Source organism: Heptranchias perlo, unplaced genomic scaffold (genome assembly GCF_035084215.1).
Source record: "Heptranchias perlo isolate sHepPer1 unplaced genomic scaffold, sHepPer1.hap1 HAP1_SCAFFOLD_182, whole genome shotgun sequence".
Lineage (NCBI taxonomy): Eukaryota > Metazoa > Chordata > Chondrichthyes > Hexanchiformes > Hexanchidae > Heptranchias > Heptranchias perlo.
Window position 1 is genome coordinate 321,822 of NW_027139099.1, and position 14,584 is coordinate 336,405.

The 14,584-nt window shown below is 45.1% G+C and overlaps 1 protein-coding gene across 1 annotated transcript in view; it reads left to right on the top strand.

The window, feature by feature from the left end:
- The window catches only part of nipblb (NIPBL cohesin loading factor b), a 690,432-nt gene that overhangs the window by 281,433 nt on the left and 394,415 nt on the right, over window positions 1–14,584 (top strand). The window contains exons 11-12 of the mRNA XM_067977852.1: window positions 6,759–7,602; window positions 7,759–8,315. Coding sequence (XP_067833953.1) covers window positions 6,759–7,602; window positions 7,759–8,315 — 1,401 coding nt within the window. The remainder of the gene's footprint in view (window positions 1–6,758; window positions 7,603–7,758; window positions 8,316–14,584) is intronic.

A 14,584-nucleotide genomic window follows, 5' to 3' on the forward strand; every position in this document is an offset into this window, starting at 1 on the left:
GAATTGATTAAAGTGGACTGGGAAAATAGATTAAAGGGTAAGACGGTACATGAGCAGTAGTGTTCATTTAGGGAGTTATTTTACAACTTTCAAAATAAATATATTCCACTGAGGAAAAAAGGGTGTAAAAGAAATGACAGCCATCCGTGGCTAAGTAAAGAAATCAAGGATAGTATCCGACTAAAAACAAGGACATATAAGGTAGCCAAACTTAGTGGGAGGATAGAAGATTGGGAATTCTTCAAAAGACAGCAAAAAGTAACTAAAGGATTGATTAAGAAAGGGAAGTTAGATTATGAAAAGAAATTAGCAAAAAATATAAAAACAGATAGCAAGAGTTTCTATAGTTATATAAAAAGAAAAAGGGTGGCTAAGGCAAACATAGGTCCCTTAGAGGATGAGACCGGGAAATTAATGGTGGGAAACATGGAGATGGCAAAAATGCTGAACAAATATTTTGTTTCAGTCTTTACAGTAGAGGACACTAAGAATATCCCAACACTGCACAAACAGGGGGCTCTGGGGGGGGAGGTGCTAAATACGATTAAAATCACTCAAGAGATGGTACTCAGTAAAATAATGGGACTCAAGGCGGATAAATCCCCTGGACCTGATGGCTTCCATCCTAGGGTCTTGAGGGAAGTGGCAGTAGGGATTGTGGATGCTTTGGTGATAGTTTTCCAAAATTCCCTGGACTCAGGAGAGGTCCCGGCAGATTGGAAAACTGCTAATGTAACACCGTTATTTAAAAAGGGTAGTAGGCAGAAGGCTGGAAATTATAGGCCAGTTAGCTTAACATCTGTGGTGGGTAAAATTTTGGAGTCTATTATTAAGGAGACAGTAACGGAACATTTAGATAAGCATAATTTAATAGGACAAAGTCAGCATGGCTTTATGAAGGGGAAGTCATGTCTGACAAATTTGCTTGAGTTCTTCGAGGATATAACGTATAGGGTGGATAAAGGGGAACCAGTGGACGTAGTGTATTTAGACTTCCAGAAGGCATTCGACAAGGTGCCACATAAAAGATTATTAAGATAAAAAATCACGGGATTGGGGGTAATATTCTGGCATGGGTGGAGGATTGGTTATCGAACAGGAAGCAGAGAGTTGGGATAAATGGTTCATTTTCGGACTGGCAACCAGTAACCAGTGGTGTTCCACAGGGGTCGGTGCTGGGTCCCCAACTCTTTACAATCTATATTAACGATTTGGAGGAGGGGACCGAGTGCAACATATCAAAATTTGCAGATGATACAAAGATGGGAGGGAAAGTAGAGAGTGAGGAGGACATAAAAAACCTGCAAGGGGATATAGACAGGCTGGGTGAGTGGGCGGAGATTTGGCAGATGCAATATAATATTGGAAAATGTGAGGTTATGCACTTTGGCAGGAAAAATCAGAGCGCAAGTTATTTTCTTAATGGCGAGAGACTGGAAAGTACTGCAGTACAAAGGGATCTGGGGGTCCTAGTGCAAGAAAATCAAAAAGTTGGTATGCAGGTGCAGCAGGTGATCAAGAAAGCCAACGGAATGTTGGCTTTTATTGCTAGGGGGATAGAATATAAAAACAAGGAGGTATTGCTGCAGTTATATAAGGTATTGGTGAGACCGCACCTGGAATACTGCATACAGTTTTGGTGTCCATACTTAAGAAAAGACATACTTGCTCTCGAGGCAGTACAAAGAAGGTTCACTCGGTTAATCCCGGGGATGAGGGGGCGGACATATGAGGAGAGGTTGAGTAGATTGGGACTCTACTCATTGGAGTTCAGAAGAATGAGAGGCGATCTTATTGAAACATATAAGATTGTGAAGGGTCTTGATCGGGTGGATGCAGTAAGGATGTTCCCAAAGATGGGTGAAACTAGAACTCGGGGGCATAATCTTAGAATAAAGGGCTGCTCTTTCAAAACTGAGATGAGGAGAAACTTCTTCACTCAGAGGGTGGTGGGTCTGTGGAATTTGCTGCCCCAGGAAGCTGTGGAAGCTACATCATTAGATAAATTTAAAACAGAAATAGACAGTTTCCTAGAAGTAAAGGTTATTAGGGGTTATGGGGAGCGGGCAGGAAATTGGACATGAAGCTGAGTTCGGATCGGTCAATGCCCTGTGGGTGGCGGAGAGGGCCCAGGGGCTATGTGGCCGGGTCCTTCTCCGACTTCTTGTGTTCTTTAGATTTGTGGTTGGGATCAGATCAGCCATGATCTTATTGAATGGCGGAGCAGGCTCGAGGGGCCGATTGGCCTACTCCTGCTCCAATTTCTTATGTTCTTATGTTCTTAAAGCAGAGAGTAGGGATAAACGGGTCATTTTCAGGCTGGCAGGCTATAACTAGCGGGGTGCTGCAAGGATTGGTGCTTGGGCTTCAGCTATTTACAATCTATATTAATGACTTAGATGAAGGGACTGAGTATAATGTATCCAAGTTTACTGATGATACAAAGCTAGGTCCGAAAGTAAGCTGTGAGGAGGACGTAAAGATGCTGCAAAGGGATATGGATAGGGTAAGTGAATGGACAAGAAGTTGGCAGATGGAGTATAATGTGGGGAAATGTGAGGTTGTTCACTTTGGTAGGAAGAATAGAAGAACAGAATATTTTTAAAATGGTGAGAAATATTGGTGTTCAGAGGGATTTGGGTGTCCTCGTACAAGAAACACAAAAAATTAGCAGGTACAGCAAGCAATTAGGAAGGCAAATGGCATGTTGGCCTTTATTGCAAGGGGTTTGGAGTACAAGAGTAAGGAAGTCTTACTACAATTGTACAGGGCTTTGATGAGACCTCACCTGGAGTACTGTGTACAGTTTTGGTCTCCTTATCTAAGAAAGGATATACTTGCCATAGATTTGGTACAATGAAGGTTCACTAGATTAATTCCTGGGATGAGAGGGTTGTCCAATGAGGAGAGGTTGAGTAGAATGGGCCTATACTCTCTGGAGTTTAGAAGAATGTGTTGATCTCATTGAAACATATAAAATTCTGAGGGGGGCTTGACAGGATCGATGCTGAGAGGTTGTTTCCCCTGGCTGGAGAGTCTAGAACTAGGGGGCATGGTCTCAGGATAAGGGGTCGGCCATTTAGGACTGAGGTGAGGAGGAATTTCTTCACTCAGGGTTGTGAATATTTGGAATTCTTTATCCCAGAGGGCTGTGGATGCTGAGTCATTGATTATATTCAAGGCTGAGATCGATAGATTTTTGGACTCTCTGGGAATCCAGGGATATGGGGATCGAGCGGGAAAGTGGAGTTGAGGTCGAAGATCAGCCATGATATTGAATGGCGGAGCAGGCTCGAGGGGTCATATGGCCAACTCCTCCTATTTGTTATGTTCTTATGCCTTGGGTTGAGCATAATTGGGTGTGATTTGCACCTTAGTATTAGTAGCACAGTCCATCTCAGAGAAAGGAACAACATGTGTTGACAAAACTGAAGGGCACTTTGATTCACTGAGCAATTGAAAAACTTGGCAACTGTTTAAAGAACATCATTGTTAGTTTGAGGCCCTACTTTACATCTTAGTAGATCACATTGCTTGTACAAGGATAATTTTATGTCAAATGGATTCTCTCCTCACTGCTTAAGTTAACAGGATAGTGCAAATGAAATGGTTCACGTGTAGCTGCGGTATCTGATTTTACCAGGTACCACTGGCAGGAGCAGGGCTTGATTTAGCTCTGGTCATTAGATCAAGACCAATACATTTTGCAATTGGCCAACGAATGCAGTCTTGTCACGAGATTTTGGTGCATAAATACCAATGAGCTTTAGGAAATATTGTACTTCAGTCAATATATTTTAATGTTGCACGATAAATCTTCACCTCACTTTACCCCCCCACCATTGACCGATCTGTAACACGTGTGTTATTCAGTTAAAAATACTCTCTCCAGACACAATCTTGAGTTTACAAGGATTAGAATCATAGAATTCTACCGGCAAGGACACGATGGGCCGAATGGCCGCCTTCTGCGTCCTAACTTTCTATGATTCTAATCTTGTAGTACAAAAGGAGGCCATTTGGCCTGTAGTGCCTGTGCTGGCCCTTTGAAAGCTGTTCAATGTGGTCCAGCTTCCCAGCTTTTTCCCCGTAACCTTGCAAATTAGTCCTCTTCAAGTACATGTCCAGTTGCCTTTTGAAAGTTCCTATGGAACCTGCTTCCACCACCCTTTCAGGTAGTGCGTTCTAGATCAGAACAACCCTCTGTGAAAAAAATTCTCCTCATTTCCCTCTCGTTCTTTTATTATTATTTTGAATCTGTGCCCTCTAGTTACTGACCCACTTGCCAGAGGAAACGGTTTCTCCCTACTTGCTCTATCAAAATCCTATATTATTTTGAATATCTCTTGGGTCTCCCCATAACCTTCTCTGCTCTAAGGAGAACAATCCTAACTTCTGCAATCTCTCCATATAACTGAAGTCCCTCATCCCTGGTATCATCCTGGTAATCTCCTCTGCACCCTCTCCAAGGCCTTGACATCCTTCCTAAAGTGTGGTGTCCAGAATTGTGGACAGTACTTCAGCTAAGGTCGAACCAGTGATTTGTAAAGGTTTAGCATGACTTGCTTGTTTTTGTATTCAGTCCCCCTGTTTACAAAGCCAAGTATCCCATATGCTTTCTTAACCACCTTATCATTTGCCCAGCTACCTTCAAAGATTTATGAATAGGCACCCCCAGGTCCCTCTGCTCTTGCACCCACTCATTTAGATTATCCTGCCCCTCCATGTTGTTCCTCCCAAAGTGCATCACTTCACATTTATCCGCATTAAACTGTATCTGCCAAGTGTAACATTATCCTTGATCAACACTGCCACCCCTGCCCCCTGTCTTTTATCCTCCCCTATCCCTCCTGAATACACTGTAGCCAGGAATGTTTAGCTCCCATTAGAGTCATAGAGTTATACAGCACGGATAGAGACCCTTCGGCCCATCGTGTCCGCGCCGGCCATCAGCCCTGTCTACTCTAATCCCATATTCCAGCATTTGGTCCGTAGCCTTGTATGCTATGGCATTTCAAGTGCTCATCCAAATGCTTCTTGAATGTTGTGAGGGTTCCTGCCTCCACAACCCTTTCAGACAGTGAGTTCCAGACTCCAACCACCCTCTGGGTGAAAAAGTTCTTTCTCAAATCCCCTCTAAACCTCCCGCCTTTTACCTTGAATCTATGCCCCCTTGTTATAGAACCCTCAACGAAGGGAAAAAGCTCCTTAGTATCCATCCTATCTGTGCCCCTCATAATTTTGTACACCTCAATCATGTCCCCCCTCAGCCTCCTCTGCTCCAAGGAAAACAAACCCAATCTTCCCAGCCTCTCTTCATAGCTGAAGCGCTCCAGCCCTGGTAACATCCTGGTGAATCTCCTCTGCACCCTCTCCAAAGCGATCACATCCTTCCTGTAGTGTGGCGACCAGAACTGCACACAGTACTCCAGCTGTGGCCTAACCAGTGTTTTATTCCTGCCCATGTTTGAACCAAATCTCCATTATTGCCACCATATCATAACCCCATGTGGTAACTTGTGCCTGTAGCTTACCAACACTCGCATTAACAGATTTAATCGATACTTCTCTTCTGATTGGGTGCTTTTTCTCCAAGGCCACAATTACACTTCACTGAAATCTTTGTGTTAAAGCCTATAGTATGAATGTGAAACTTGGATACACTGACTGTTCTACTTTGTGAGACCTTAGTGATCACACGTTGTTACTGGAACTCTAGCCCTACAATGTTTCTACTGTGCTTCAGCTTGACATGCAGAGTCCCTGCTGCTGACATTTTGTCGACATGCATGTATAAGGTGCAGTAAAGGAGTAGCTGATAGTTATAGCTTTAGTCAGTAAGTTTTTAAAACTGCAGGACCATAGACTAATCAGTATCTGGTCATGGTGTCTCGTTGTGCAGTCTTAATTTTGAGGTCCACACTAGAGAAAGAATTATGCAATTATTACCTTATTTACAGATTCCTACCAAGTTATGCCATCCTATGCTTTATAAAGTCCCCACTTTTTGAAAAAAAAGTGCTTTCCTGGATTATTACTATGTGGGTGGATACATTCCCCCCCATCTCTCTTTTCTCCCCCCCCCCCCCCCCCCCCCCCCAAAATTGGATGAAGACTACATTTTCTACAAAAAGGACTGGATTTAACCGGTTAACCATATCACGGTGGCGAGGATATTATGGCTGTAAGCTGTCAGACCACCCATCGAAGCTCACCCTTTTAATAATTTGCCTTTCCCATCTCCGAATTTAACCACTTAAATATGTGTTTCCACTGTCCTGTCAGATCATTCCAAATTTTTATCCAACTTTGAGTAAAGAAATACTTTATATTGCTTATTAAATTTACATTTAACTAATTTTAAACCTGATCCTGCCAAACTGGAATATTTTTAAGGTAATCCGGATTTACCTTTTATGTACATTAAATATTTGATGTACCTCAAATGATGTTTCCCACTCCTTAACTGCATTTGTTTTGGGGTGCAGAGTTTGAGCTTCTCTAATCTTTCCTCCTAGCTCATCCACTTCGGTCTTGGACTCTGTCTTATTCCTTTCTCACCTTTTCCAGTACACTAAATGTGGTGTGACCAGTGCAAGTCAAGTGATAGATCACACCTGGAGTAATTTCATCCTTTTCCCAGAAAATGTAAGGTGAATCCACCCCCCAGCCCTCCGCATTATACTGTCTTTTGATATAATTGCATTATATTGTGCAAGTACATGAAAGTGATATTTAACTTTATTCCTTTTTCTTAGACAAGCCCTTAAAAAAACGGAAACAAGACTCATTCCCCCAAGAGCCTGCTGGAGGAGGAGGAGGAGGAGGAGGTGGTAGTGGGGGTGGTGCAAACAGGCCTGCTCTCCTGGTCAGTATTGATCTGCAACAGGCAGGAAGAACTGATGGACAAGCAGCCCCTCCCCCTGATTCAGAAAATGTGAAGAAGTCTTCGGAGTTGGCCCGGCAGGGCACTGAAGGGACTTTAATTACACGGCAAGAAGATACAACGGGAACATTAAAACCTAAGCCAGAAAACCACCCAGAGATTCCCAGGAGGAAATCTGAAAATGAGGGACAAATGGACGACAGTCAAAAGAACGACAGCCGGCCTGATGTGATCAAACCCAGGCCGGAAACTCCAAAACAGAAGAGTGATAGCCGACCAGAGACACCAAAAGTAAAGCACGACAACAGGCGAGATGTGGCTAAACAAACACCAGAGAAGAGACCTGAAATATCTAAACACAAACATGAGGGCAAATCTGAACATACAAAAATGAAAGCTGAGAGTAGATCAGAAACACCAAAACCACGACCCGAGGGACGGCAGAGTTCAGAGACTCCCAAAGATAAACGAGAGCTGCATCAGGAAACCCAGAAACAGAAAGTAGATGAGAAAAATGATCCTGAAAAGGGAAAAGTGGATCCATCAAAGGTCAGGAGACCAGAGACCCCAAAACTGAGCAAGAGCGAGTCTGATTCTAAACTTAGTCGAAATGAGACTTCTAAACATAACAGGACAGACTGCTCAAAACCAGTGAGGGGGGAAAAGAAAGCACGTTCTGATTTGGGGGACAGAGGGGAGCGGGGGGACAGAGGGGAGCGGGGGGACAGAGGGGAGCGGGGGGACAGAGGGGAGCGGGGGGACAGAGGGGAGCGGGGGGACAGAGGGGAGCGGGGGGACAGAGGGGAGCGGGGGGACAGAGGGGAGCGGGGGGACAGAGGGGAGCGGGGGGACAGAGGGGAGCAGGGGGACAGAGGGGAGCGCCGTTCACCAGAAGAGCAGAGATTGCGATCAGAAAGTCCCAGAGTTAAACAGGATAACAGAGAGCCTGGGAAAATAAAATCTGAAATTAAAGATCGAACTGCATTGAAGCAGAGTAGAAGATCAGACATTCCGTCAGGAACATTGAGCAGTAAAGACAGGGACGACCGGAGATCTGAGGGGAGCAGAGTGAAACCAGAGACTCCCAAACCCCTTTCTGATAAAGAAAAATTTCCCAGCTATCTACTGGGGGGAGGAAGGTCTGATGCACTAAAAAACTTTGTAATTCCAAAAATCAAGCGGGATAAGGATGGTAATGTTTGCAATGAGCAGAAGGAATTGAGAAAGTCAGTGGATAAGAATGAATTAAAAGTAAAGGTGGAAAAAATGGATTTAGTGGAGGACCTGAAGAAAGTGATCAAGCCTGTTGTGGTTCTCCATAAACTGCCTTTTGATGAAGTGCAGAAATTTATCAAGGACACGGAAGACAAAAATGCATCAAGGAGTTCCAGCAAATCCAAGAGTAGACTGCCCTCCAAGCCAAGTAAAGGTACTGATTTTACTTTTTAACAGTTGCTTAATTGTGATGAGCCCTTTTCAAGTTTCATGTATAGTTTTGTATTGAGTTCCTTGGTCTGTTTGTAGGGATTCTTGTCCAGATTTGAGCTCCAGTGAATTATAACATTTAGTAATGCAGGGAACACCCTCCAGTGGCAGAACATTAGCACAGCAGCATATAATAAAATTAACTTTACATTGTTATGTGGCCTTTAAATATTTTCTCTATAGGGTTGGCTTCTTTACCTGTCACTCCACCCACCCAAAAGATTTTTCTTGTAATATGACTGATTATGGAAAATGCACCCTTCTATCTTTGACAGTTTCAGGTTTGATGGCTGCCCAGGTTTGGAGCAGTGCACATCTACAGTTACAGATCTTAACAGACAGCAGTGCTTTACTTTTGATGCTATGCATTCTTACCCCGACCCCTATTTCAAATTGTGAAACCCCCATTACTGTAGTCTTGTGTATGTCTAATTCTCACATTTCTTTTCTTGCTCCAACAATGTTTTTATAAACTCCAAACTTTGTTAGTAGACACAGTTTGCCCCAAATAGTTGTGGTTAGAAAAGAGTTCCTGATTGAAAATGATTGAGCTAACTATTACAACGAAGTGTGTAGCATCAAGGTGTATTCCACCATCATCGTAGTACCACCTACATTAGACTGACAACCTAGGACAGGTACAGTACGGTTAGATAAGGAGTAAAGTTTCCTCAAAGGAATAACCTATTTGACTTGGTCCTCACAGATGCGTCTGTCCACGACAGCATTGGTAGGAGTGACCACCACACAGTCCTTGTGGAGACCAAGTCCTGTCTTCACACTGAGGACACGGGCCATAGTGTTTTGTGATACTGTTCTAAGTGGGATAGATTGAGAACAGCTCGAGCAGGTCAAAAATGAACATCCATGTGGCGCTGTGGGCCATCAGCAGCAGTTGTATACCACTACAACCTAAAACGTCAAGGCCCAACAGATCCCTCACTCCTCCATCACCATCAAGTCAGGGGGACACCTCTTGTTCAATGAGGAGTGTAAGGAGCAGCACTAGGTGCCAACCTAGTGAAGCTACAACACATGATGATGTGCGTGCTAAACAGCATAAGCAGCATGCTATAGACAGAGCTAAGCGATCCTACGACCAACGGATCAGATCAAAGCTCTGCAGCCCTGCCACCAGTCATGAACCATGATGGACAATTCAGCAACTAACAGGAGGAGGAGGAGGCTTCCGATCCTCAACGATGGTGGAGCCCATCACGTGAGTACAAAAGACAGGGCTGAAGCGTTGCATCCCGCTTCAGCTGGAAGTGCTGAGTGGATGCTCCTTCTCAGCCTCCTCCTGGGGTGCCCACCATCACAGTTGCCAATCTTCAGCCAATTTGGTTTACTCCACGTGACGTCAAGAAATGGCTGAGTGCACTGGACACAGCAAAGGCCACGGGCCCCCAAAACATCTCAGCTGTAGTGCTGTAGACCTGTGCTCCAGAACTAGCCACGCTGTTCCAGTGCAGCTACAACATGGGCAATTTTCCACATTGTCAGGTAGATGCCAAAGTATGTTCTGCCCACAAAAAGCAGGATAAATCCAACCTGGCCAATTACCACCCCATCAGCCTATTCCCACTCATCAGCAAAGTGAGTGAAAGAATCGTCAACAGTGCTATCGAGCGGTACTTACCAATAACCTGCTCGCCAATGTTCAGTTTGCGTTCTGCCAGGACCTCTCGGCTCTAGACTGTATTATATCCTTGGTCCAGACATGGATACGAGCTGAATTCCAGAGGTGGGGTGAGAATGGCTGCCCTTGACATCAAGGCAGCATTTGACTGAGTGTGGCACCTATGGAGCCCAAATAAAACTGAAGTCAGTGGTGAGCAGGGGGATAGCTCTTCAGTGGCTGGAGTCATACCCGGCACAAAGGAAGATGATTGTTGTTGAAGGCCGCTCTTCTCAGGACATCGCTGCAGGAGTTCCTCAGAGCAGTGTCCTCGGCCCAACTATCTCCAGCTGTTTCATCAATGACCTTCCCTCCATCATAAGGTCAGAAGTGGGCTCTTTGCTGATGATTGCAGTGTGTTCAGTTCCATTCGCAATCCCTCAGATAATGAAGCAGTCCGAGCCCACATGCAGCAAGACCTGGACAGCAGCAAGACCTGGACAACATCCAGGCTTGGGCTGATAAGTGGCAAGTAACATTTGTGCCAGGCAATTACATCTCCAACAAGAGAGATCCTAACCATCACCCCATGACATTCAATGGCTTTACCATTACCAACGGCTACCAAAGCAGGTCAGAGGCTGGATATTCTGTGGCGAGTGGCTCACCTTTTCACTCCCCAAAGCCTTTCCACTATCTACATGGCACAAGTCAGGAGTGTGATGGAATACGCTCCACTTGCCTGGATGGGGGCAGCCCCAACAACACTACTTGACACCATGCAGGACAAAGCAGTCTGCTTGATCAGCACGCCATGCACCACCTTAAACATCAACCCCTCCACCATGGTGCACCATGGCTGCAGTGTGTACTGTCTACGGGATGCACTGCAGCAAGTCAAGATTTCTTCGGCAGCACCTCCCAAACCTATGAGCTCCACCACCTAGAAGGAAGTGGGCAGCAGGTGTATGGGCACAGCAAGTTCCCCTCCAAGTCTCTCACCATCCCGACTTGGGACATATATTGCTGTCCCTTCATTGTCGCTGGGTCAAAATCCTTGAACTCCCTACCTAACAGCATTGTGGGAGTATCTTCACCACACGGAGACTGCAGTGGTTGAAGAAGTAGGCCCACCACCACCTTCTCAAGGGCAACTAGAGATGAGCAATAAATGCTGGCCTTGCCAGAGAGTTGTGAATGGAGCTGTACATTGTGAGATCCTCAGTGAAGTTGCACTCTTGACCTTATGACTGAGGGAAGTTCATTGATGAAACAGCTGAAGGTAGTTGGGCTGAGGACCCTTCTCTACGTTTTGCCATGTAGTTTAGGTTGGAAAATCCATTATGGTGTATATGGGTTAGGATGGCTAGTGTGTTTTCACTTTACCAGGGCAGATAAAAATGGCCCAAAAAGTCTGAAGAAAGAATTCTTTCCTGAGGAGGCCCCACATAGTTTTTAAAGGCTGCCACAAAATATAGGAGTGGGCCAATCAGTCCCTCGAGCCTGCACCTCAACTCCATTCACCCACTCTTTCACCATACTGTTCGATAACCTTACCGAACAAAAGTCTTATCAGTCTCAGACTTGACAATTTCAGTTGACCGAGCAGCCAGTCTTTGAGGTGAGAGTGTTCCAGAATTCGACTACCCTTTATGTATCCACTGCCCTGGTATCATTCTGGTGAATCTGCGCTGCACCCCCACCAAGATCAGTATACTTTTCCTGAGGTTCGATGCCCAGAACAGAATGCAGTACTCCAGATGGGGTCTGATTAAGGCTCTAACATGGAAGCATAATTTCCTCACTTCCAAGCAGGAGCAGGTTATTGAACATGCAGTGGAAAACCACTGAAACTGACATCATAACCCTTCAACTATTTATCTTATTCGAACAGATTTAGTCAGTCTCTTTGCAAGTCTGCGGACCCTGATTTAATATGCCAAAAAGTGGCATGCAGCACATCGAGAGTTCCCTTTAATCACCGATTTGTACAAAACTAAGTCTTGAACTTTCCTTCTGTTAGGATGGATACGATGGTGTACTTGGCCAATGTAGAAACAATGAGACCAGTGCTGCTTTTAATTTCGGCTGGGGCTTCAGACCCCAGTGTTGCAGAAACAGCAAGAACCACATCGTTGTAAACATTTAATCCACACAAATGGTGCTGCATCAAAGCATATGCTTTTTTCGTTCTTTCCCTTTCTGAAAACTCCACTTTATGTTGGGGTGTAGTTCCACAAGCAGCAGCAGATCTTCAGTATCTGGCCCAAATAGCTAGCCTTCATGCGTTGTTGTCATATTGTTGGAGCATTGGGTTGACTCCAACTGAGCCATCGCTTCCTGCCTACACAGTCCCAACAAAGGTCACCTGGTGGAGATCAGGAGCAGGAAATGCCCACCCCACCCCGTGGCTGGGGCCTCTCATAGCATCCACCGCTGCTCCCCTGACTAAGATTAATTGCTCAGCACAGAGCTTCTTGACTGAGATATCGGATTCAGTGTCAGCGAAAGAAGGCTAGTTTGGTTCCATAAGAGATAGGCGTAGGCCTTTCGGCCCCTTGAGCCTGCTCCGCCATTTATTGAGATCATGGCTGATCTGATTTTTACCTCAACTCCACTTTCCCGCCCTTTCCCCATATCCTTTGACTCCCTTGCTGATCAAAAATTTATCTAACTCAGAGCCTTGAATGTATTCAGTGACTCGGCCTCCACGGCTTTTTGGGGTAAAGAATTCCAAAGATTCACGACCCTCTGGGAGAAGAAATTCCTCCTCATTTCCGTCGAAAACGTGCGACCCCTGATTCTGAGACACTGCCCCCTAGTTTCAGATTCCCCCGTGAGGGGTAACATCCTCTCAGCATCGACCCTATCGAGTCCCCTCACAATCTTGTATGTTTCAATAAGATCGCCTCTCATTCTCCTAAACTCCAATGAGTATAGACCCAACCTGTTCAATCTCTCCTCATAAGACAACCCTTCCATACCCGGAATCAACCTAGTGAACCTTCTCTGAACTGCCTCCAATGCAAGTATGTCCTTCCTTAAATAAGGGCACCAGAACTGCACACAGTACTCCAGGTGTGCTCTCACCAGCACCCTAGAATCATAGAATCATAGAAGTTACAACATGGAAACAGGCCCTTCGGCCCAACATGTCCATGTCGCCCAGTTTATACCACTAAGCTAGTCCCAATTGCCTGCACTTGGCCCATATCCCTCGATACCCATCTTCCCCATGTAACTGTCCAAATGCTTTTTAAAAGACAAAATTGTACCCGCCTCTACTACTGCCTCTGGCAGCTCGTTCCAGACACTCACAACCCTTTGAGTGAAAAAATTGCCCCTCTGGATCCTTTTGTATCTCTCCCCTCTCACCTTAAATCTGTGCCCCCTCGTTATAGACTCCCCTACCTTTGGGAAAAGATTTTGACTATCGACCTTATCTATGCCCCTCATTATTTTATATAAGATCACCCCTTAACCTCCTACTCTCCAGGGAATAAAGTCCCAGTCTGTCTAACCTCTCCCTGTAAGTCAAACCATCAAGTCCCGGTAGCATCCTAGTAAATCTTTTCTGCACTCTTTCTAGTTTAATAATATCCTTTCTATAATAGGGTGACCAGAACTGTACACAGTACTCCAAGTGTGGCCTCACCAATGCCCTGTACAACTTCAACAAGACATCCCAACTCCTGCATTCAATGTTCTGACCAATGAAACCAAGCATGCTGAATGCCTTCTTCACCACCCTATCCACCTGTGACTCCACTTTCAAGGAGCTATGAATCTGTACTCCTAGATCTCTTTGTTCTATAACTCTCCCCAACGCCCTACCATTAACGGAGTAGGTCCTGGCCCGATTCGATCTACCAAAATGCATCACCTCACATTTATCTAAATTAAACTCCATCTGCCATTCATCGGCCCACTGGCCCAATTTATCAAGATCCCGTTGCAATCCTAGATAACCTTCTTCACTGTCCACAATGCCACCAATCTTGGTGTCATCTGCAAACTTACTAACCATGCCTCCTAAATTCTCATCCAAATCATTAATATAAATAACAAATAACAGCGGACCCAGCACCGATCCCTGAGGCACACCGCTGGACACAGGCATCCAGTTTGAAAAACAACCCTCGACAACCACCCTCTGTCTTCTGTCGTCAAGCCAATTTTGTATCCAATTGGCTACCTCACCTTGGATCCCATGAGATTTAACCTTATGTAACAATGTCCTAGGGGGAGTGTTTGCCAGTGCTGTTGGGGAGGGTTTAAACTAATGTGGCAGGGGGATGGGAACCGATGCAGGAAGTCAGTGGGAAATAAAGTGGTGACAGAAACAAAAGGCAGTAAGGGAGAGTGTACAGAACATGACCGGACAGATGGTCTGAGAAAGCAGGGCAAAGACCAAGGGAAGTCTAGATTAAACTGCATTTATTTCAATGCAAGAAGTCTGATGGGCAAGGCAGATGAACTCAGGGCATGGATGGGTACATGGGACTGGGATGTTATAGCTATTACTGAAACATGGCTAAGGGAGGGGCAGGACTGGCAGCTCAATGTTCCAGGGTACAGATGCTATAGGAAAGATA